Source organism: Corythoichthys intestinalis, chromosome 13 (genome assembly GCF_030265065.1).
Source record: "Corythoichthys intestinalis isolate RoL2023-P3 chromosome 13, ASM3026506v1, whole genome shotgun sequence".
Classification (NCBI taxonomy): Eukaryota; Metazoa; Chordata; class Actinopteri; order Syngnathiformes; family Syngnathidae; genus Corythoichthys; species Corythoichthys intestinalis.
The window spans coordinates 11,862,131-11,887,343 of NC_080407.1; the positions used below are offsets into that span (position 1 = coordinate 11,862,131).

Below are 25,213 nucleotides of genomic sequence, written 5' to 3' on the forward strand. Positions count from 1 at the left end.
AGAAGATTTTCCAAGATGTGGGAGGCACTTGCCAGTTCAGTGGTGGGAAATAGAACGCCAGGGGATTAACTTGAGATTTTTCTGCCTCAAAAGAACGAGAATGAATGAATAACATTCCTACAGTGTCAAACATTTCATTAAAAGTTGTCAAAAAGAAAAGAAAAATCCCTAGACAACGTGTGCACTAGTTAGATTGCTATTTGAGGAGAATACCTCCCACACAGTCACACCAAGTTATGCCAACATATTACATAAGATTGGAAGTACAGACAGAAGCACGGGGATGCATAACACACTACATTCAATCATGCCTCGTATGACAGAAAACAAAATGTGCAGCATTTTCATGAAAGTGACACCACAAAAAATAAGAAATAGACACACACGCAGATCTTCACGGGCCCTTAAAGATCCACACAGTGGCAGACAGTGCATGCAAAAGGAAATTGTGATACAAAGAAGAAAGATATTAACATTATAATTATGTTCTTTACCTTCACTATCTGACATGGTGCCCTGAAGGTCATCCATCAGCACGTAAGCCCTACCCCTGCTCGGCTCATCCCTGATGTGCTGCTGTTGCGAGTCCTGCAAGGACAGACAGGAACCAAACTGGTCCCTGGAGTCGGCTGAGATGGGAGGCAGCGGTCCCGCGGAGGCGCGCGCCATGCCCATCGGCTGCCCGACAGGGCTCAGAGGACTCTCTTCCTCAGAGTTCTGGGCCACAATGGGGATTCTCCCACGTCCACTCTGCACAATAGGCAGGCTGGTTGGTTTAGTGCGACCAGAAGGCGTCTGGAAACTGGATCCGTCTGAGGAGGCTTCACCGTCTCCTTTGAGTCTCAGCGAGGAGCTAGAAGGGTCTCTCTTAATGGAAAGGTCCAAGCCATAGCAAGATGTAGGCCTGGAAGACGGTCTTGAGCGACTGCCGCTTGGATAAGCAGAATCCAATCCCAAGCTCTGTCCCAGGTTTAGCGAACCAGCCAGGTTTGCCCCTAAGGTGGACCCCAAGTATTTTTGTTGCTCTGCAATATTCTTTCGGAGGCCAAAGGTAATCTCATCTTGCATGAGTCGGCTGGATCTTGGGGAGCTACTGGTAGAACCTAAATAGCTTGTATAGTCCATGTCCAAACCTCTGCTTTCTGTAATTGAGGAATACTTGGAAGTGACCTTAGGCTCCAGTAATGGAGTCTTGTGTTTTTGATACAACATGGATGCTGGGAGTTGTTTGGCTGCCTGTTTCTCGAGAGTCAGCCGACTGATGCTGTACTTGTCTGACTTTGGATAATGCCTTTGCGAGTAACTAGAGATGCTACAGCTTGGGGTATAGTAGTGCTGGGAGAGACCTGTCAGAGGGTCTAAGTTTTCTGTCCCTCCCGTGCTTCTTCTGAACTCCTGCTTGAGCTGCTGTTTCAAGAGCTTGAGTTCATAGGGTTCCTCCATTGGATCGTCCTCATCAGCGGTTTTTCCATATGTATGCAGTCTTGAGGTAGACCCAAGGTAGTCAGTGGATCCTATATCAGCAGCACTACGGTGGAGCAGCTTCTCTGCTTTGGCCAGCTCCCTCTCAGCAAGACTGTATGATGACGACAGACCGGAGGAGCTCTTTGCTAGCTCGGCCGCATCTTCCAGAAGTAGGTAACTTCGAGGCGTGTGGTGATCAATGTCGGAATAGTAGGAATCTGAGACAGTTGACAAGGGGCTACCAGCTATACTTCCCACCTCTAAGGCTCTCAGATCGAGGTGGTTGCCATATTTGTCGTATTTGACGCCGAGGTAGGGCGAAGATGTTGGATCGGGTTGGCGGTTAATGACATCATATTTGGTGGTATCAAGTTCTGAGAGGAGAGCAGCTTGTCTGGCGGCTTTCTGCTGCAACAGGAGCATCTGCTGGTAACTTTGTTGTTGTGAGCTGGTGAGTGAAGGGACAGAGGAATACATGGAATGAGAATGGTAGGATTGGGGTGTCTGGTATAGAGACTGCTGGTATTGACTTTGAGGGTATTGATATTGGGAGTATTTTCCGTACTCATGCTTAGTTTGAGGTGGAACAAAGTCATCCAGTTCTGACTGAGGGGCTGTTCTGGGACGTTCCAGACCATGGCTTTCCATTTCCTCATCATCAACGTCACCATGGTCACCTCTGGTCTCTCGGATGCTGCTAACCTCACTGTCCGACATATAATCTCTGTCTTCGGCCACACCCTGTAAATAAGCGCGCTCTCTCTTCTCGCGCTCTTTCAGCAGAACGTCTTTCCTCCTGTTAATACCCATCTCCAAGTACCTCAGCTTGGCATCAATCTCCTTCTCCTCCTCGTCAAGCTCTGCTTGCCGTTTGCGCAACTTGGATGACTCACGTTCCACTAAATCGAGCTCACGATCGATATCTTGCAGGATCTTGGCGCGCGCCATGTTTGAATTGCGACACATTCTTCGGCGAGCAGAACCAGTGCTGTACGCGGTCTGGCTAGTGGCTGATGACTCATCCTCAGATGGGGGATTGGGCAGTGTCCTCTTGACCTTCTTTTGAGTTCCAGGTGGTGTTCCACCTGAACCCTTCCCCTGAAAAAAAATATATATATACAATTTCTGTCATCAGATTCAATATGGTTTCAAGACTGCGCTCGATGCAGTGTAAAAATGTTAAAAAATTTAAAAAAAATCAGTAATTTATTCATGTGAAAGATTTCACTGCTGAATATGTACCTGCAAGTGCAGCGTATTCCTTTTATGTATGTATGACAAAGCCAACAGTGAATTACCCAAGCATAGATTTGACTTTCAAACCGTTTGTACAAGTAAGATAAAATTAAAAAAGGCTGCGAAAGAGGACATGTTCATCGGAATCAAAGCTATAGTACGAATAGCTCTTGCTTGAAACATTTGTGAAATTACATCATAAAAAGGTGGCCTGATTGAGCGGTTGAAATATCATCACTGTAGTAAAAATGAAAGGGAGGCGTACTTACAATATCCCCATGCTGGGTGCCAGTTGCCCTTTCTTCTCCTGTTGGACTCATGGATCTGGGGTCGGACATGGATCTCTGCATGGCCTTTGATCCCCTTGGACTTCCCGGATCTGGACTTCCCTTGAGCTTTTGAGGACTTTTATCACCCAGTGACTTATCATAAGACACAAATTCAAGTGATTTGCTTGGGGATATACAAGGTGATAAGGGAGAATAGAGCACATTGGGAGATTTAGGGTGTGCTTGAAGTGTAGAAGACTCTGCTTTGAGGCTAGGAGACAGGCCAATGTCCAACGGTGTGGGTCCGTTTTTTGGTGAGAGTCTGTCGAGGTCTGAAAGTTCCATTCTTGTGTCCATCCTGATGTTTCCGTCTGTATCAGTTTGTATAGATATTTCAGAGTGAGCTTGTAGAGACATGTCCGCCTGTCCACCTCTGTCACCTCTTGCCGTGCGTGGTCGACTCTGTCGGCTTCTCTGAGCTTCCCATTCCTCTTGATCTTCATCGTCTGTCTGTACACAACTGTCAACACTCTTTTTTACACTTTTCTTTTTCCTCCCTGCTGTGTAAGCCTTGCTCATAGTCTCATCTTCTTCGTCTGTTTGACAACCACTGTCTGTGATCTTTCGTGACAGCACTGTGCCGTCGGGACCCAAGACAATAGCCTCTTGGATGCCATTCCCAATTTCCGCTCCTGGGTACATCTGGCGAAGCTTTTGCTCTTCCAATTGCAAGCGGAGCTGCTCTTGGAGTCTTTGAATTTGCTCCAGCTGTTGCTGTTGCTGAGCATAGGTTTCCTTTTGCAACATGAGGTGAGCTTGCCTTTCCTCTTCTTGCTGAGTCAAGATTTGCTGCTTCATGACCTGCAGTTCCTCCAGTTCCTTCTGTACCAACAGTTGTTCTTGCTCTCGAAAACGTTGAATCTCCTGACGCTCCCATTCCAACTCCTCCGCGAGGCGCTGCTGCTTCAGCTTTTCCATTTCGAGTCTATCACGCTCTGCCTGATACTGACCATCCCCGGGGACCATGGGTGAGGAAAGAGCCTCTAGGGAGGCGGCTATTGCCTCAAGGGATTCATCCGTGTAGTCAAGGGATAAAGACGTTGTCGCTGGGGTGACAGCATTACCAGAAGTGTCCTCTTTGGATATCTCAAGGTTGAGAGGGATGTTACCTTGCTCTTCTGCCGTTGTAATTGATACGGTAGACAGGAAACTATGGGAACGTGTCAGTGGCAAATTTTGGATGTCAGACAACGATGGCATGGTGTCACTGGTGTGCATACTTGACTGAGTGTTGAATGATGTGCAAAAGATAGATCCAGGCTGAGTGGTTATTGCATATGTAGATGGAATTGGTGCGGCAACGGAGGAATAAACCACCCCATTGGATGATCTCAGCACACTATTTGTACCAAGGAGAGTTCCAACACCACTTGTTACTCTGGTTTGTGAATAAGGAGGGATTGCCATTCCTGCATATGTGCCTTTCTTAGAGTAGTCAACTGCTTCACCTGTTAAGAAAAAAACAAACATTAGTTGAACCTATATAATATTCAAACAATTAAATGAGTCCTTACCAAATCATAATGTGATGGAAAAAGGGGGAAAAAATCCAACATTTAGACAAGACGTACAGCATGCAGCAAAAAAAAAAAATCACAAGAAAAAAGCATCACCTTCATGCAAAAAAAAAAGCAAAAATTTAAAAAGACCATGTTAGCCATGGATAAGGGGTAGCAGTTCAAAATGATATTTACGTGACAGGTCTGTTATGTCACTGCACTGACCTGCATCAGAAATCTTTGCAGAGGAAAGATCTACAGCACCGTCTGTGGTGCCACTGAAATTATAACTGTTCTTACTCTTGTAAACAAACAAGCCAGCTTCTGCCAGGTTGGTGTCCGACATTGACGGTTTGATTCCACCAAAGCCCCTCATTCCATAGGGTGAGCGGTCGTATTGGTAATGGTCATCACGGTAGCCAAAACGGTCTTCAGGCAGAGGGGTAGTTGGTTGCTGTGAAGTGCAGCTTCTTGCAAATGGGAGCTTGTAGACAACATCACAGCAGACAGCTCGTTTTCCTGCAGTCAGGTCTACTGGCTTACTGTCATCTTCTGTGATTACAGCTGTGATAACTTCTGACGAGACCGCATCCATGGATACCAGGGTATTGAAAGGTTTCGTTGTGCTCAGGTCAACGGCTCCTGCTACAGAGGTGGTGCTTGTTGTTAAACCGTTAGCAACACAACCAGTGACAGCACTGGGTGCCATGGTTACAGGTGGTGTTTGGAAAGTTCCACCACCTGTGCTTGCTCCAACTGTGAGATTAATGGGGATCTCACCAGTGTGAGTGGGAAGTTGATTGTCCAATGACCGGTACACAATCTGAGAGACGGGTTCAAATGCTTTGTTCTTTGTTAGCTGGAGGGGTATTGAAGATGCTTGAGAGGTTTCTAAACTGTCACACCTCTGAATTGTGGCAGAACAGGTCACAATGGTTATGCTATCAGTCACGATTGAGACAGTGGTGGATTCAGAACTTAGGTTGACGACAGGTGACTGTACCGCACTGCTCTGGCGACTGACATCAGCTCCAAAAGATTGCCGCCTTGAGTCCGGGCCGGCAGACAGATCTACTCCATTCATGTCTGATGCCGAGTCGGCCTTCACAGTCCTCAGATCCACCACCTCACAAGGCAAGACCGCCTGCCCATTCTGTACAGGCAATTGGGTCTTTGGCTTCTCCAAGGAGATCGGTATCCCGTTTGCCCGCTGAGCTGGCACAGGCGGCGGTGTGCGTTCATGAACAACAGAGACGGTGGTTCTTTGGACCTCTGTGGTAACCACTTGAGAGATTAGGTTTGGCATAACCACAGGAGGCTGAGCGGAGGCCGATACCGCCTCAATTATGTGACAAGAGCTCGACACGTGTTTTTCTGGGCCGCATATTTCTTGATTCTCAATGGATTCTGTCACTCGGGTGTAAGCCAGAGGCACCCTAGTTGTATGAGGTGGTACTGACTGCTGATGCGAATGCGATTGAGCCTGTGTTTGGTGACAACTGGGAGGCTGAGCTTGTTGGGCAGTAGGTGCTGTACCAGGGTCAGAGGGGGCTTGAGTTATGAGACTATCTACTGGAGAACTTGGCTGAGAAGGGAGTGTGATAACCACGTATGTATCACGGAGATTTCTTGCATATCTAGGAGAAGAGGGAGACTTTGGCGAAGGTTGAAAGGGCTTTCTTTCAGATGAAGGGCTAAGATTCAGCACGGTTTCCGTGGACCCTGTGGGAAGAACAGTGGGTCTCAATGGATGTGAAGTATGAGCAGGGGAGGATGGCTGTGAGCAAGGTTTTGGTGCAATAGGTGGTTTAACGCCATGCCCTTGTCTGTGATTTTCACAAATGCCAGCTGGAATGGAGGGCTTTGGAGGAACAGGTGGTGGAACATGAGGTTTGTATGTCGGAGTTCCTGATTGTTTGGAAAATGAAGTCGTGGTCACAGTCTCTGGCCTGACTGCTGTGGTTGAAGCCTGAGGTGGGAGTGGAACTGGAGGTTTCCTGGGAAAGACTGTCGGTTTTTGTGGAGCGGGAGGAGGCTGTGGTTGCTCAACATGTGCATCTGCTTTGTCCTGAGAATTCGCTCTAATCAGAACATTTGGCTTCGGAGGGATAGGCGGAGCGGTTGAAACAATGCTCGGAGTAACATGGGCATACTGTGGGAGAGTAGGCAAGACTGTAAAACTTGTAGTGATAGGAGCAGATGTTGTTGGAATTGCACTTGATAGGTCTACAATGTCGGATTGGGAGGGTGTGATGGGCGAATGCTGTTGCTGATCTGAAATTGATGACAGAGGAGACGTAGATTCCACAGCTGATGTTGACTCTGATTTGGCCGCTTCCTCCTCCTTTTTAATGATACTCTCTTCATCAGAGGACAACTCTCCTGAGGAACACTGTGTGACTTTTAGATCTGGGATTGGGTAGAGAGCCCTTGCAGATGAAGCGATTTCCACTTCTTGTTCTTGCACTGTAGGACTTGTTCCAGGAGTAAAGACCTTTTTCATGAGCTCTTCGTATGCACTTTCAGCATCCAGCAATGTTTTTCCGTCTTTTCCCAAAGTTACTGTAGCGACATTGGGAAGGGTATTCTCAGCAGACTGTAACACAATTTCTGGGTTTGAACTTTCATTTTTTGTTTGCATGTTTTGATATTCCTGTTCTAGTTTCATGAATTCCCTCCTTTTCTTGATCATGTCTTCATAAACTTCATCGGGTGATCTCAGCTTCTTCGGCTGGGAAGGCATGCTGATTTTTTCAGTCTCTCCCAGATCATCTGTTGAGTTATCCATGACGGATGCATAAGCATAATCTTCAATAAGCATACCTCCGTAAATGGTCTCCTTTTCTGGTTGAAAGTCAACATTTTCGACTGTAGGAGACTTAGCCCTCAGTATAATCTCTTCATAAGCTTCATCAGCAGACCTCAGAGGTTTTCTTTGTGATTTATCATTGTTCTTATCTTCTGTTGGAGAGATTAAAGATACAGATGTGGGCAACTGATACTTTTTCTGCACAGCCGCAATCTTTGCAGCGTGGATTTCAAATCCTTCAGGGTCCGAATCGATGCTTGGGGAGAAATCAGAGCAAGATGATCGTCTGATCTCTTCCATTTCTGCTTCTTGCCTAAGTTCTTCTGTCGGTGAGGCGTCTTCGATAGGTGAAAGGTTGCTTGGGGGTGTCATTGAACGGTCGCGTCTCCGCTGGCCTCGAACCTCTTCTTTCTCTCGCTTTGATTTTTTACCAGCTCCCCGCTGTTTTTCCTGCTCTTTCAGTAGCTCCTCCTCTTCCCGCATTTCTTCCTCCTCTGAGGAGTCTTCAATAGTGGGCAACATTTGACCAGGCTGCCTATGTTTGGCTTTCCTGTGCTGCTTACTCTCACTAGATCGAACATGGCTGGGACTACTGCTGTCACTGTCTTCATCCAGCGAAGACAGGGATGTCGGTGATGTGCCGGGTGTAAAACTGGATGCATGTAGACTGGATGACCCTTCCCCTTTAGACCGATCATCTGGTGAATCAGTAAGACTCTCCATCTCAGGCTCTATATCGATATGAGTAACACACATAGGGCTGCCGGCTGTATTCAGCTCCATGCTTGGAAATTTGCGAACTGCAACGCTTTGACGCTCTGCCTCTATGAGATCTGGTGGATCAACTTTTACGACTTGAGCTGACTCAAGAGAGCTTTGCAGCTCTTTATCTTCTTCATCATTGGGACTTATAGAGTTCTTCTTGGATAACCGATGCGCTTTTTCTGAGGCCCTCTTCTCAACAGACACTGTTTTCTTTAGTTCCATTCTTTTCTTCTCATCTCGTCTGATCTTCTGCCGAATTAAGTTTTCCTCATCGGACGGCGACGCATCCTCATTTTCACTCATTTCTATGATCTGTTTGCGGATGAATTCTTCATCATCCCCTGACATGGGGCTCTCCTTTCCGAAGCTTTCGCTGCTATCATCCAGTGAATCCCCCTTGACTACAAGTGGGACCAGGAGTTTTTTGTTTGAGTTACTCTTGATCATTTCTTTCTCGTCGTCAGAGCAGGGCGAGTCAGGAGAAAGGGGAAGCACTTCTAGTTTCCGCCTGGTCTTCAACGTGTCTGTTTGTTTCTCGTCATTCTCTTCATCGCCCTTTGTTTTCGCCTCAAGAATGGGCAGAACTGTGTTTTCCAGCTTAGCCAGGTCCGAGGGGCTGGTGGGACTGCCCTCCTTCGTAACACTTTCTCTGTCGCCAGGCTCTTTCAAGGTCTCCAACTTTTTCTCCTGTTGGATTCAATTAAATAATATTAGAATAATACAACAGAGCAAATTAAACATGTATTTTGTACCCAGTCCTTTATACAATACAGTATATTACTACCACACAACACAACTACTCTTTTCACTAATTCAGCTAAAAATAATGGTCACCTCAGGCATTGTATCTTCATCACACTGCTTGTTCTGAGGCTCGGGTGGGGCCTCACTTTTCCCCGTCAAATTTGTGTCTTCATTCATCCCTTTATTATTCTCACAAACTACAGAGCCTGGGAGTAAGGGTTCTACTATGGAAGCTGAAGCTACTAATATAGTCGATTTGGCATTTTCCAAATCTGATTGTGCGTCTTTCTGTGATGTGCTATTCTCTGCATCAATGTCAGCAGTGTCATCTTTAACGCTAACTAAGCTCACTTCTGATAAAGAAATAGGTTCCTGCATATTTCCCGAATCAGGTAATGAAACAACTCTGCTTTTGTTTGCCTCTGTCTCACTGATGGAGTCTTTTTCCCCTGTGATATTGTTAAGTGGCTGTTCCTGACTGCCCAGTAAATGAGAACAAGATTCCTTATCATCTGGGATGACACAATCCTCAAGGGTTTCATTGCTGACATGCATCTTAGTCTGAAAGGACTCTTCGGTTTTGACCTTTTCTCGATCATCAGACTCTGCAACCGCCGTTTTGTCAAGATCTTGTTCATTGGACAGAATATCGGTAAGTGGCGGCTCCTCCTCCCTCAGTATTACACTCTCAGTTTCAACTATGTCTTTTTGTGTCTCTTTTAATTTCTCTTGGGACAAGGCTGCTTGAACATCGCTCTCGTGAACAATAGTTGGTTTATCATTTGTTCCTGTTTCTGCTTGTTGAGGCATGACTACACTATGGCCGTCATCGAGTGTTTTTTCTGCACTTTCCACTTCTTTTTTATCTATTGCGCAAATATTTTCTGTCTTAATAGAAGAATGTTCTGAAACAACTTCTGTCTCACCAATAGGTTTCTGCTCTTTTGCCTCTAGAGTTTCCTGTTCTTCGATGGGATTTATCATATCAGCTTTCACATCTGAAGCTTTATTTTCATCAGGCGTTCCCTCATCAAAGCCAGCACCATCAGAGTTTATCTCAACAACCATCTGCTCGTTGTTACCGGTTTGTTCTTTGGCACTCATCACTTCAGGAGTGTCATTTATTTTTACAAGCACTGATGATTTTTCCTCACCACCTCTCATGGATTCTTCCTGAAAAGCGGTTTTGTCTAAGGCGCTATTTATCGCTTTTTCAACAGATAAGTCATTTTTAGACAAAGCGAGTGACGTGCAGTCTGGCTCAGGTAGAATAGTAGCTTCTTGTGCTTTTTCTAAAAGTTTGTTTTCTGATAAATCAGCCTGACTTTTCTGCTCAAGACTAGAGTCAGGTTGATTACCAAGTGATGAATCGATGAATATCGATTCATCTGACTGTACTTCATTGTTTATCTTGTCAAGTTTAGAGCCCTCAGTCGAAGAAAGTTTTTCATGTTCAGTTACTTCAACAGATGTTTGAGGAGCATTATCGTCGATTATAAGCTCCTCCGTTCTTGGTTCTGTTGCTGCACTTTCAGCCTCAGTTTCTAGAGTACCGTTTGTGCTCACAGTGCTATCCACGGTCTGTTCTACAGTCTGAATTGGCCCCTCCTTTAAATCAACTAGTTCACAGCCTAATCCTTTTGTCACTGGAGGTTCAGATGCTGAATCCAATTGAGGAATTATTTCCTGTGTGACAGAAGCAGGTTCAGGCTCTGGAGAATTAATTTCACTTTCTGTCAAGGGGGCTGCACTCTCAGTAACAGCGTGATTTGTGTCTTTTTCAACCTCAACGGGCATCTCGTCTAAACCTCTGTTGGGCAGATGGACCTCAGAAAGGTTCTTTACTACTTCATCAGTTGTCATTGGCTTTTCCTCAGTTGCTTTACTGATAATATCACTCTGTTCTTGATTCTCATCCTGAGGATGTACCCTCACTGTGTTTGCATCTGAGCTACTGTGCTGTAACTGCTCAATTGATGGGATTTCCTGTGTTGTGTCAGCAGGGCTATTTTGTTGGTGCTCTTGCATTTCAGCTACATTATGAGCTGGACTTTTAGAGATATCTTGAGAAGGAGTAACAGTCTCAGACTCCAATGTGGCTGTTAGTGATTGGTCTGAAGCACCCACGGCTTGTGCTTTATCATGGTCGTGTGATAGTGGTGTAGGTGTGGCTTCTACCTTTCTCTCGGGGGCAGGAGGGATTTGGTCTGTTGTTGCTGCTGCTGCTTCTACTACAATGGGTTTGCTATCTAGAGCAGCAGGGGCGGGGGTGGAGGAGGGAGCGGGAGCAGCTAGCGGCTTCTCCAGGGAAGAGGTGTCGTCCAGCTGACTGGCTCTATTCGTCTGGCAGTTGAGGCAAAGCCATTCACTCTGAAATGAAAATGACAGAAATTCAAATATGTTAGGCTTCCTCTGATATCAAAATCCTGCACTGCGACGTTGGACTTGAAAAAGACTCCTGGAAAAGAGTGTGTCCACTTTAAAAGGGAACTGTGTTATAGTAGTGTCCAATGCCTGAAAGCATATCACGCACCAGTCACTCAACATCTTCCTCACTTTTATTTGAAGCTGCATGTGACTCTACTGCCAACTTTCATACCATGTTCGAGAAAGTGATTAGAATTCAACTCTGAGGCAAGGTCAATCAAAAATAAGTAATTGCCCAGCATTTTCCAGCATGGCTATTGACCCCAAGACCCTCTTGAGCACTTGACGACAGCAATGACACATGAAGAGCTCCGAAAAAAAGCGTGACAAGTCATTCTATCTGCCTGGATCAGCAGCGGCTTTTTCAAAGTCTCAGACTATCAGGGGGAAAAAAAACTACGGTGAAGGTCGATACAGCTCCTTGATTAAGACCAGGGATCAAGTGTAGGTTTTAGCTGTCTATATTTAGACAAAGGTTAGCATAGAGCGACGCAGGGATGATGTGACTAATAAGGAAGGATGAGAACAACAGAAAAATGAGACACACACCTTAAGATGAAGAATTGAACTAAAGCTTACAGACAAAGTGTGGGTGCCTTCACACATTCGAAGATACAACTCTGTTCATCTCCAAATCAATGGGCTTTGGTTCAGAACCATGAGGGCCAAAAGGGAACATAAAATTTTACGATGTCAACATCGAGCAGCTCAAGCCTTAGCATCAGCAGTGCAATCTTTATTGTGTCCTTACTGCAATATCTCAGAACACAATTTCACAAAAATGGGGTCTGAAACCTCATTGATGAGTGGTTGCCGGCGGTAAAATGCCGTGAGCCAAAAAAGATCTTAACGCTGATCAATGGAGCAAATTTATGGATATGACATGGGGCTAATGTAATTCCTGGCTACTTGATTAATGCAATCCCAGTCTGGATGTGGTGTAAAACAGCCAATAAAAAGGGTGTGTTTTACAGCTCTGTGATTGGCAAATTATTACCATAATCTCTTAATAAAAGTTGATCAGGAGGATCTAATGGATTTTAACTAGGGCGTGATGTGGCCTTCTCAGATATTCCTCCCGCTTCCGCCTGAGCGGATGCCGCAGCTTGCTCTGCCCAAAGGTGCCGTCGACGTGACTCATAGGCTTTTACAGTCACGAGTCAGATGGTCGCGGTACATACTGCTGAAGAAAGGTCGGCGTCCGTATCCTTCCTGCCCCCACCCGGCTTCTCATCTCCACTCCTCCACGCCGCATTAGCATCCTATCTGACGTCACTGATCACAGCTTTTGCATGCCTCGACAGCCGATTTCTAAAGGTATTCAAAATCAGGGAGAAGAAAAGGAATCTGCCCACGCACCAAATTGAAATTTAATGCAAAACACTCGTGTCGATCATCAGTACTGAATTATAGTCCCTGACAAAAGTCTTGTCACTTATCCATATTGTAGAAATAATTGCTAAAAACTAGGGCTGTCAAAATTATCGCGTTAACGGGCGTTAATTTTTTAAAATTAATCACGTTAAAATATTTGACACACTTAACGCACATGCCCCGCTCAAACAGATTAAAATGACAGAAAGTGCAATTTGCACTTGTTGTGTTTTTTGGTGTTTTGCCGCCCTCTGCTGGTGCTTGGGTGCGACTGATTTTATGGGTTTCAGCACCGTAATTATTATTGACATCAACAATGGCGAGCTACTTGTTTATTTTTTTGATTGAAAATTTTACAAACTTTATTAAAACGAAAACATTAAGAGGGGTTTTGATATAAAATTTCTATAACTTGTACTAACATTTATCTTTTAAGAACTACAAGTCTTTCTATCCATGGATCGCTTTAACAGAATGTTAATGTTAATTCCATCTTGTTGATTTATTGTTATAATAAACAAATACAATACTTATGTACAGTATGTTGAATGTATATATCCGTCTAGTCTTATCTTTCCATTCCAACAATGATTTACAGAAAAATATGGCAAATTTTATAGATGGTTTGAATTGCGCTTTATTACAATTAATTTTTAAGCTGTGATTAACTCGATTAAAAATTTTAATCGTTTGACAGCCCTACTAATAACCTGACTTTTAATTATTCAATTGGTTTCAGAAATGGCTCATATGAAAGCTAAGACCCCTTCCAAATGATGTTGAATGTACAAAAATATATTTGTTTCACTGAAAAAGATTTATCATTTAATGAAGACAAAAAGGTCAAATTTTGGCAAGACAAAAGTTTTGTCGCCAACAGAAAGCAGTGTGAAAATTGAACAAAAAATGTACTTCAAATGAAAAAACATAACATAAGCGAATTAAGTAGTGGTGCTGTGAGATCCAAATTTAATATTTTGTAGGACTTCCATGGGCTTCGGCAAGGATTCATACAATTTATTGATGAAGTCATCAGGAACATTAAAAGAAAGCAGTCTTGCATGCCTCCCAGAGTTCATTATCATTCTTGGGTTTCGTCTTCCATGCTTCCTCTTTCATGCTACCCCAGACATGCTCAATCATGTTCATGTCTGGTGACTGGGCTGGCCAGTCCTGGAGGATCTTTATCTTCTTTGCCTTGAGGAACTTTGAGGTAGAGATTGAAGTATGCGATAGAGCATCCTGCTGCAGAATTTGTCCCTTTTTATGGTTAGGAATGTAAGAGGCAGCTAAGATTTGTTGATATTTCAGACTATTTATGTTGCCTTCCACCCTGCAGATCTCTCAGGGTGCAAACAATTTAAAAAACGTGTGACATTTGCCAAGGCCCACAGCCTGTCTAAAGGATGGACGCTGGAAAAGTGGCAAAAGGTGGATTTTTCAGATGAATCTTCCGTTGAATTACACCACAGTCGCCGCAAATATTGCAGGAGACCTACTGGAGCCCACATGGCTCTGAGATTCACTCAGAAAACAGTGAAGTTTGGTGGTGGCAAAATCATGGTCTGGGGTTGCATCCAGTATAGGGGTGTGCGAGAGATCTGCAGGGTGGAAGGCAACAGTCTGAAATATCAACAAATCATAGCTGCCTCTAACATTCCTAACCATAAAAAGGGACAAATTCTGCAGCAGGATGGTGTTCCATCGCATACTTCAATCTCTACCTCAAAGTTCCTCCTTTGTTCAATTTTCACACTACATTCTGTAGGCGACAAAACTTGACAAAATTTGACCTTTATGTCTTCATTAAATGATAAATATTTTTTCAGTGAAACATTTTTTAGGGCTGTCAAACGATTACATTTTTTAATCGAGTTCATTACAGCTTAAAAGATAATCGTAATTAATCGCAATTCAAACCATCTATAAAATATGCCATATTTTTCTGTAAATTATTGTTGGAATGGAAAGCTAAGACACAAGACGGATATATACATTCAACACACTGTACTGTATTTGTTTATTATAACAAATCAACAAGATGACATTAACATTATTACCATTCTCTTAAAGTGATCCAGGGAAAGAAAGACTTGTAGTTCTTAAAAGATAAATGTTAGTAGAAGTTATAGAAATTTTATATTAAAACCCCTCTTAATGTTTTCATTTTATTAAAATTTTAAAATTTTCAATCAAAAAATAATAGTAGTGGCTCGCCATTGTTGATGTCAATAATTACACCATGCTCACTCATGGTACTAACCCATAAAATCAGTTGGACCCAAGTGCCAGCAGAGGACGCCAAACACCAAAAAACAAGTAACAAGCGGGCATTACACTGTAGTGTCACTTTAATCTGTTTGAGCGGGGCATGTGCGTTAATTGCGTCAAATATTTTAACGTGATTAATTTAAAAAATGAATTACCGCCCGTTAACGCGATCATTTTGACAGCCCTAATATTTTTGTACACTCAACAATTTGGGAGGGTCTTATCTTACATATGAGCCATTTCTGAAACCAATCGAATAATTAAAAGTCAGGTTATTAGCAATTGTTTCTACAAAATGGATAAGCGACAAGACTTTCGTCAGGGACTGTATAGCCATTAACTCATTAGCTGCCATTGACGGAGATAGACGCTCTCTGTTCAAATGGATGTCTACTATCGACCAACTCATTTAAATTCACAGCGGAAGGATTAAAGATCACTGATGGTACTGAAAATCAATTTAAATCCATTGTATTATACTGCTTATACTGTTTTTTTTTTTTTTTTTTAAATGAGACTGACTGTGTGCCAGACAGTCCGTCCACGCAACAAACTTACTGTTTCCACTCTGGGAGCGTTGCCACCACAGCTAAAGCATTGAAGGAGAGCAAGCGAGCGGCGTCGGTCAGGATGTAAACACAACAGGCTGTGCTAACGAAATGTGACGACTGCCAAAATGTGCGTGTGTGTTATACAAAGCACAGCCCTTCTGTTTCATCAGCACCAAAGGTTCTACCTTCTCAATGTATCCACTCTTTAGAATAGACTTTAGTAACCGACATGCACACATTTAGTGAGAGGCTAAAATGAAAGGACGTGGATGTGCTTTTTAAAAGCGAGCTGACCCACAATCGCTTGTCTTGTATGCTTTTGTGGCCGCTGACTATTTTTGTACACGCGGGCCTCCAGGGCATGCGAGGGGACCGCTGTGAGGCACTGTTGTGAAGTAGGGGGAGGGGTTGAGGAAGGTGGCAGATGCAGAATAAGCGTACAACTGGACTGGATGTTGGTAAACAGGTAGAACCGAATAGAAAAAAAGGGTATAGAGGAGTTTTTCCCTTTCCGTAAAACGGGTATTGATAGGGATTACACGCACCTGACTGGAGGATCAAGCCTCCATAGAAATAACAGGATTCCGGTTGACCTCTAAATCCTTTTAAGAAACTAGGATTAAGCATATACGTAGCTCCCCGTATAGCTCGTTTGTGAACCCCACTCCATTGTTTCACACCTACTCCATCAGTTCAAATGACGAGTGTTCTCGGGTGCTTTCGCATGCGCTCGTACAGGTACAGTGGGGCAAATAAGTATTTACCAACCACCAATTGTGCAAGTTCTCCTACTTGAAAAGATTAGAAAGGCCTGTAATTGTCAACATGGGTAAACCTCAACCATGAGAGACAGAATGTGGGGGAAAAAAAAAAAAAAGAAAATCACATTGTTTGATTTTTAAAGAATTTATTCCAAATTAGAGTGGAAAATAAGTATTTGGTCACCTACAAACAAGCAAGATTTCTGGCTGTCAAAGAAGTAGAACTTCTTCTAACGAGGTCTAACGAGGTCCCACTCGTTATCTGTATTAATGGCACCTGTTTTAACTCATCGGTATAAAAGACACCTGTCCACAACCTCAGTCAGTCACACTTCAAACTCCACTATGGCCAAGACCAAAGAGCTGTCGAAGGACACCAGAGACAAAAATTGTAGACCTGCACCAGACTGAATCTGCAATAGGTAAAATGCTTGGTGTAAAGCAGGGGTCTCCAAACCGGTCCTCAAGGGCTGCTGTGGGTCCTGGTTTTTGTTCATACCGATCAAGCACAGACCTTTTAACCAATGTGGTTTCTACTAAAACAAGCAGCACCTGACTGCAATCAACTGATTACACTTATAAAATACCAGATTGGTGAAAAACACCAGATTGGTGAAAATGTGTGGTCTTGTTTTGTTGGAGTGAAATCCTGCACCCACTGTGGCCCTATGTGGAACAGTTTGGAGACCACTGGTGTAAAGAAATCAACTGTGGGAGCAATTATTAGAAAAAGGAAAACATACAAGACCACTGATAATGTCCCTCGATCTGGGGCTCCATGCAAGATCTCACCCGTGGCGTCAAAATGATAAGAACGGTGAGCAAAAATCCCGGAACCACACGGGGGGACCGAGTGAATGACCTACAGAGAGCTGGGATTACAGTAACAAAGGCTACTCAGTAACACAATGCGCTGCCAGGGACTCAAATCCTGCACTGCCAGATGTGTTCCCCTGCTGAAGAAAGTACACGTCCAGGCCCGTCTGCGGTTCACTAGAGAACATTTGGGTGATCCAGAAGAGGACTGGGAGAATGTGTTATGGTCAGATGAAACCAAAATAGAACTTTTTGGTAGAAACACAGATTCTCGTGTTTGGAGGAGAAAGAATACTGAATTGAATCCAAAGAACACCATACCCACTGTGAAGCATGGGGGTGGAAACATCATGCTTTGGGGCTGTTTTTCTGCAAAGGGACCAGGACAACTGATCTGTGTAAAGGAAAGAATAAATGGGACCATGTATCGAGAGATTTTGAGTGAAAATCTCCTTACATCAGCAAGGGCAGTGAAGATGAGAAATGGCTGGGTCTTTCAGTATGACAATGATCCCAAACACACAGCCAGGGCAACAAAGGAGTGGCTTCGTAAGAAGCATTTCAAGGTCCTGGAGTGGCCTACCTAGCCAGTCTCCAGATCTCAACCCCGTAGAAAATCTGTGGAATGAGTTGAAAGTCTTTGTTGCCCCATGACTGCCCCAAAACATTACTGCTCTAGAGGAAATCTGCAAGGAGGAATGGGCCAAAATACCAGCAACAGTGTGTGAAAAGCTTGTGAAGTGTTACAGAAAACGTTTGGCCTCTGTTATTGCCAACAAAGAGTACATAAAGTATTGAGATGAACTTTTTTTATTTTATATATATATATTTTTATTGACCAAATACTTATTTTCCACCATGATTTGCAAATAAATTCTTTAAAAATCAATTAATGTGATTTTCCGGAAGTGGGAGAACTTCTGTATTTGATGTTTCAGAACATGCATGTCTTCATTTCTTTGTGACTCATCTGGAGGAGGAACACGGCGGCCTAGATGGAGTTACGGCGTTATTTCCTTGCGTGGCGCTCAGCTGATTGATCACATCTCTCGGCTCCTCGTTACATTTGCAATTTAAGCGTGAATGGAAACGCAACTTTATTTTTAGAATAAATGCTGAAGTCATCATAACAGCGGCCACCTTGATGCTCTGTACTCTGATCAAGCTAATGGAGGAGTGAGTACGAAGAGGCTGATTTCCCATGAGGATAGATATGTGGTGGTGGCAGGAGTGGTTAGCTACAATCACTTCAGATAAAAGCTCTAAGGAATACTCAGCCGATTATTAACAGACAAACTTCATCTCCAAGCACGTGATTACAGGACTGTTGACAAACAAAACATAAAAGGGTCTTTCTTATGCTTTAAAGAAGGACTAAAGCATTTGAAATTAGTGTTTTAATACAGTGTTAGGTTTTGAAAAATACCCTAAAGTTGGTTAGAAGAAAACAGGTTTCGGCTTTGAATGCAGGTTTAGGTTTTTAAATAACTCTTTGTTGAGTCATCTATAAAACACAAGTACAGGGTTTCCCCTACCTATTATATTATCGATGCAAAAATAAATCTGTATTGATTTGTACTCACTTTCACACTGAAAATTTAGAACATTTTAATACGATTTTTCTGAAATCTATTCAAATTATTTTCTCCATCTTGTTTTGAGTGTTAAAGACTAGTTAACAGATTAATGTGTCAGATTATTCAATTTACTTTAGGCAAATACTACCATTTGTTCTTATTAAGTCTATACATCTAAGGGTTGGTAATTTTTCACCAAAATCAAGGTGCTTTCAAATGTTTTGAATAATATCACTTGTTGAATTAAGAACATTCCTGACAAAAAAAAAAAAAAAGCTTTTTTTTTTTTTTTTGTTGCTTAAAATAAGTGTGTTAATAGCTGTCTGAAAATAATCTTATTTTAAGAAATCTGAGTAAAATTTACTTAAAGCACTGGCAGATAATTTTACTTATTTCTAGTAGATTGAAAACAAGGGAATTTAGTAATCTGCCAATCAAACGTTCGTTTGAGGGAGAAAAAATTGTGTCAGTATAAGTCTTACACTTAATAATGGTAGGGTCAATTCTATCCTTACAAAATACGTGAAGACATTCTAAATGACCTCTATAACTGAACTCATTATATAATGCAAAAAGGTTGCTTAAAATTTGGTGGGGACAATTTGTGCATTCTGAAAAGTTCCTAGTGTTATGTCCCTAACGTCCCTATGCAAACCTACGCCATTGGTCCATTAACAGAAGTACTATTATTGTTGTGTTAATGTCGTACATATTAAGGCCAAATAAAAGAAAAAAGGACTACGAAATGTGAGTCATACTATTGCTATGAGAAAAAAACAGTCGTATTATTACGTAGCGTAATGTAACTGTAATCAGCTATGCATTTTACGTACATGAACCGTAGCTGAGAGCTACGACATTAGCCTGGCTCGTGAAATATTTCAAACAGATCTTTGTTATAGTTCTTTTCGGGAAGCAAAATGTGGAAAAAAAAAAGTCATAATATGACGCAATTTTGCCGTGGCACGACATGGTGAGGCAGTCCGACTCCGATGCAGCACACCACCACAGCTTCAAAAAATCTTGGGGGAAACACTGAAGTAAGGTGTACATTTACACATTTAACTGGATCATCAATATGGGATTGCTTTTTAACACATTTGATAAGATGAAGGACATTAAAAGTGGCCTCTGCATCCTTCAGTTCATTAGTATGCAGTCCTCATGGACACCACTGATATAGACAATGAGAAGGATTGCTATGCAGGAAACTGCTAACCTCAGTGTGCTTTTAGACTGCTTGCTGCAAAAAGCACTCAAGCGAAAACCCTTTTTGGCCTACGTTTCCTCAACATACTGATGCTCCGCCATGGTGTTCCATCTGGTCTTGGCGAGGGAGAATTCAATGTAGCAATACAAGAGAAGCAGGTCAAAGTTGTTAGGTTTGTTATGTAAAACCACATTATACACACAGACACATTATTGCCACTGAAGGTCGAGTGTTAAGCACTTCAAGTGCTCCTTGATGGAGAAATTGGACCATTTAAACAAGCTCAAATTTCATATGGCCTCACTCACTCTGTGGTAAGGTGTGTTAAAGGGAGTGTTTGTGTAGTTCTTACCTCTCCTAAGTGGGGGGTAGGGTTGAATCCACACAGATTGCACACGTTCTTCTTACACTCGGTGCAATGGCTGTAGTTGGGGACTTCTGATGTCCCCACATTCAGCTCTGAGTTGCAAAGAGGACAGCTTTCTTTACTCTTGTCCAAGCTAGGTTCTCCGTCAACAGATTTGGTCTTGGGCGTTTTCTTGGTTCTGGCCGGTGGTGTGTCAGGGGCAGAATCTGAATCAGGGGGAGATCCCGGCTCAGAGAAGGGTGAGTCAGGCGGAGAGCCAGGACCGGAACCGGGTCCGGAATCAGCCTGAGAGTCCGGCGGTGAGCCGGGGGGAGATTCGTTCGGTTTGTCTTCCTCGCCAGTGACGAGGCTAGTGGCAGAGTTCAAAAGGGATGAGCCAAAGCTGAACATCTGCGAGGCGCCGGCGGGAGGTTTCGCCGCTTCTGATATTCCACCGAATCCACTGAACAGCTTCCCTGCCACAGACTCTTCCTGCTTTGGAGCCGCCTGCTGTTGAGGCTTGGACGAGTCCATCAAACCGCCGAATCCGCCAAACAGTTTCCCAGTGACGGACTCTTGTGAGGAAGCAGAGGCTGGTTTGGCAGAATCAGTCAAGCCTCCAAAACTGATACTTCCCAACCCACCAAAAAAGCTGGATTCCTGTTTGGCCTTAGCCGGCGACTGCTGAGGGCTGGCCTTCTGCTGAATAGGGCGACCGGTCTTGGGATCGATCTTGGGGGAGCCTCCCAATGAGGAGCCCGGGGAAAGCGGCCCTGGAGAGCTGGCACCTGGTGACTTCTGTCTCGGCGTGGTAGGCGGCGTCAAGCCTTGGTCGCTAGTGCTTTGCTGCTTGATTAGCAGCTTGCCAGGCTTTCCTGAGGCCTGTCTCTGTGGCGAAGGAGGGGCTGAGCCTTGTTTAGGCTTTGTCATGCCAGGTGGGTCCATGCCTCCCATTGCTCGCTGCATCTGACAGTTCAGACACAGCCATTCTTTACCCTGCAAGTTAGAGAAAGGCTTAGTTAGGAGATGCATAACTGTATGTCTACTACTGCACAAGAATAACGAGTTCTTACCGCTGAGTCTGGAGGACTAAATCCACAGAGGCTGCAGACCTGGTTCTTACACTCTGTGCAGTTACTGTAATTTGGCGGGTCCTTAGACCCAGTGTTTAACTGGGTGGTTTTACACAGCGGACAAAGCCCTCCCGTCGGCTTCGTAGCACCCTGCTGACCTTTGGCTGCATTTCCAGGAGGAGCCCCAGGCCCTGGTGGTCCTTGAGATTTAGGTCCAGGCTTGCCAGGTTCTTTTTGCTGTGCAGGACCACTTGGTGTCTGTTTAGCACCTTGACCAGGTTGCCCCTGCCTTGGTGCCTGTTGACTTGAGGGTCCTTGACTTTGTCTGGGACCCTGCTGACCTGTGGGCCCTTGACCTTGTTTGGGCCCCTGATGCCCCGGTGGTCCTTGACCTTGTCTCGGACCCTGCTGACTTGGTGGACCTTGACCTTGTTTTGGTCCTTGCTGTCCAGGAGGCCCTTGTCCTGGCTGCCCCTGACCTTGCCTGGGAGCCTGTCCAGTAGGTCCCTGTGCTGATTTGGGCCCTGGGCTTGGTTGTCCTTGACCAGGTTTTGGCACCTGTCCAGGAGGGCCTTGTTTTAGGGCCTCCCCTTTTTGTGGCGTTTTTGCACCTGATCCTTGTTGGGGGCTTTTCCCAGGTGGTTTCCCTCCCTGAGTAGAGTCAGGTGTGGCTCCCTCATCCTCTTCCCCAAACAGACCAAACTTCGGAATATTGACTGAATCACCCATAGAGGTTATGGAGGAGGACACGGAGGACGTCATGGATGACATGGCACTGAGGGGGTTGGCCCCGCTGAGGAAGCTGGAGCCAAACATGCCGGATGACTTGCTCTCAGAGTCTTTAGGCTCCTGCCGGAATCTGGACTCGAAAAGATTGAAGGACGATGGACTGCGCCCCGCGGCGGACTTGCCGGGCGGACTTTGGTTAAATGCGTCTACCGTGCGACTCTTACTGAGGCCTGCCGGGCCCCTTGAGGCCCCTGGCTGTCGGGATTGCTGCTGAACACCAGATTCCGATGGTCTGAGGAACAAAAAAAAACAACATTTTTTTCATTTAAAAAATTTATATAGTTCAAAGAAAATTGTTCAGAGCCGTCCTCCAGGTTAAATATAGCAATGTTATTCTAATAACAATATGCATTAAGCTCACGGTCACGTCAACATGAATGTATAGCATTTTTGTCGCCGAGGGCTTGCACTAACGAGAAGATGAATACGGCTGACTGACACCGTGTACATAACGGAGATGAAGAGCCAGCTTTGTTAGCTCTGAGGCGAGAGGGTACCAATTTCAGCGTGGTGTAAGGAGCAAATTGTTCGGAGCATTCATTATGCAACATATCGGCCACATTGCCATTGGTGTAGTGTAATAACCCAAGGTAGATTTCAGCACCATGGACAGGGACCACCAGACGGACGCTCTAAAAAAAAAAAAAAAAGGAGCAAGTCTGAAAGAAGTGACATTAACACTCCGCTTCTATTTTTAGTCATATTAATATTGATGCACTTCCGACCATCCCCCATTTCCGAGCTAACATACTTTTAACATTTATCAATAAGAGTCAATTAAATGACTATAGGGTAATAGGAATTGCCATTTTTTTGTATATACTTTGACATTTTCTATGCATTTTGTTAGCAGAAGCTCCTCCTGTTCTTTAGCCACACACCATTAAAATCCAATCTGGCTATACTCATTTGCAGATGAGAGTAATTGGCAACACAAACGTGGATTCAAGCGACCATTTTGTGTTGTCGTTTGCAATATGTCGTTCAAATCGAAAGAGAAAAGAACAACAGTGGCTTGTATTTATTCTTCCGTTTTATTTGTATTTATTTTTTTACCCAGCAGGCATTTCGAGAATCTGGCACAAATACGGGAGGTGTGTCTGCCCCTTTTATCTGACATAAACAATCCGGATTGCATCCTTTTTGACGGCCCTGTTCAAGTATTTACGCGTGAGAATTTGTGCTGGGGGAAAAAGCAGCAGCGACACACAGCACATACGACAACACGCAGTCAGCCGAAGGCATGTCAAATACAGGATAAGGAGGCGTTTTAATGCATTCGTGTGCACGGATGCTGATGATGAGCCATGAAAATTGGCTTTAATAATGAGATCACGTCTAGTGGACTACAGAAAATGGGCGTGATTTTACTCGTACTCAGCCACAATACATCCATCCACTAGACTCGTGTGATTTTTGTGTGTCAAAAAAACAGAAATGGTGAAAATAAGCCCTGCCTTCGTACGGCCGAGGAACCCCCGGGCTGCCTGCCCTGCGCCCTTGACATCGCGTCGGTGAGCTGCTTCCGCTGCTCCTCGCTCAGTTCCGCCAGATCCACTGGAACACCGCTGGGAACTCGCACAAATCCGCCTGCCCCGTCGGGTGCCAGCCCCTCGGGTAGCCCCTGCAGCGGGCCTTCGCCTCCTCCTTCCAGGCTCGCCTCGTTCCCCATGATGCGACCCCTCCCGAGTCCGTCCTGGATCGATGCGCCTCCGCGACCCGAGCCCCGCTGGCGCCGCGGGTTTTAGCTCCGAAATGCGCAACGGAAACGGCCTCGGTACATCTCAGGCTGCCTTCACCCGTTTAATGGCCACTTTCCATTGGAGAAATGTCGTTCCACTGCCGTGCGCTCTGTGCTACGTCGCGCATCTCTACAGCTTTACACACCAGCTACCAGCTCTCCGTGATTGGGGGTCTTCCTTACACTCTCCCAAGACAGCCTCCAATGACAACATCCGTTTGATATTCCACAATAAAATAACGATTAAACGTCATTATTGTTTATTTTACAGGGTAATTGCGGGCTACACAGTAAAAAAAATACATAAATCATATTCCACAGCCATTATACATCACATAATCAATCAATAAAAACGCGCTCGATTCGCACTTATCAATGAAAACATTACTCCCTTTCACATTTTTCCTGGAGAGACTTGTTAGCTTGACACTGCTTGAGCTGCATGCGCATGCGCCATTTTTGACAGGTGAACTGGATTCTTCATTGGAGCAAAATGTGTCGTTAAAGGGGAATAACCAGTTGAAATGCATTAAAATCAGGGCCATTATTTGTTAAGTGTGTCAACTATCGGCTTACACGATCGAATACTTATGTGAAGTCAATTGAAAATCTCAAGTGTGTGTGCACAAGGCTGAAATCACCTAATAAGAGCCAGTGAAGTGCAATAAAGCAAAATGTCAAAAGTGAGTGCATAGAAATATTACACAGTAGCTGTGGAGGATGATGACTCATATTATGAATAATAATTCAACGCCTTGCCTTGTTGCTTCGGCAATATCAGGGTGCTAAATGAATGCTGAACGCTTCAGATGATGAAAATACACATGCAGAAGAATTGTGATAAATTCTCTATCACCTTTGTAAATGAGATCGCTTTAATCGACGACAGGAATCATAAAACAATGTGTTGAAATCATATTTCAGATCCGCGGAGGATTACAGAGCGGCACAACACAACGCGTCAGCACGACTGAGCGTCAAGCGGATGTGTTGCAACACGACGGTTACTTGCTGAATGTGTGTGTGTGTGTTTGTCTGCGGGACACACATGTCCTCTACGCATGAAAGCAACACACCACCCTCAAGACCTTCGTGACCCTTGAGGAGGCCGTGCTGGCTGAGCAAAAAATTGAGACGAGCGCTGTACAAGCATTTTTGTTGGCGTTTATACCCAAGTTTTAATATAAACACTGGATGGTATACAGTGGGGCAAATAAATATTTAGTCAACCACCAATTGTGCAAGTTCTCACTTAAAAAGATTAGACAGGCCTGTAATTGTCAACATGGGTAAACCGCAACCATGACAGAAAGAAAAAAAGAAGAAAAAAAACCCAGAAAATCACATTGTTTGATTTTGAAAGAATTTATTTCCAAATTAGACTGGAAAATAAGTATTTGGTCACCTACAAACAAGCAAGATTTCTGGCTG

At 44.2% G+C, this 25,213-nt stretch overlaps 1 protein-coding gene across 8 annotated transcripts in view; it reads right to left on the reverse strand.

Annotated features, from left to right (window-relative positions):
- The window catches only part of pcloa (piccolo presynaptic cytomatrix protein a), a 51,782-nt gene that overhangs the window by 22,092 nt on the left and 4,477 nt on the right, over nucleotides 1-25,213 (reverse strand). For 4 of the 8 annotated variants that reach the window (XM_057855183.1, XM_057855184.1, XM_057855182.1 and 1 more), the window contains exons 1-7: nucleotides 23,499-23,967; nucleotides 21,253-22,273; nucleotides 20,186-21,175; nucleotides 11,025-11,216; nucleotides 4,754-8,789; nucleotides 2,970-4,477; nucleotides 495-2,562 (exon numbers count right to left, since the gene is read on the reverse strand). In XM_057855183.1, the coding sequence (XP_057711166.1) occupies nucleotides 495-2,562; nucleotides 2,970-4,477; nucleotides 4,754-8,789; nucleotides 11,025-11,216; nucleotides 20,186-21,175; nucleotides 21,253-22,273; nucleotides 23,499-23,713 (10,030 nt within the window). In that variant the 5' untranslated portion in view covers nucleotides 23,714-23,967. The other 4 variants (XM_057855188.1, XM_057855187.1, XM_057855185.1 and 1 more) reach the window with 3 other exon arrangements.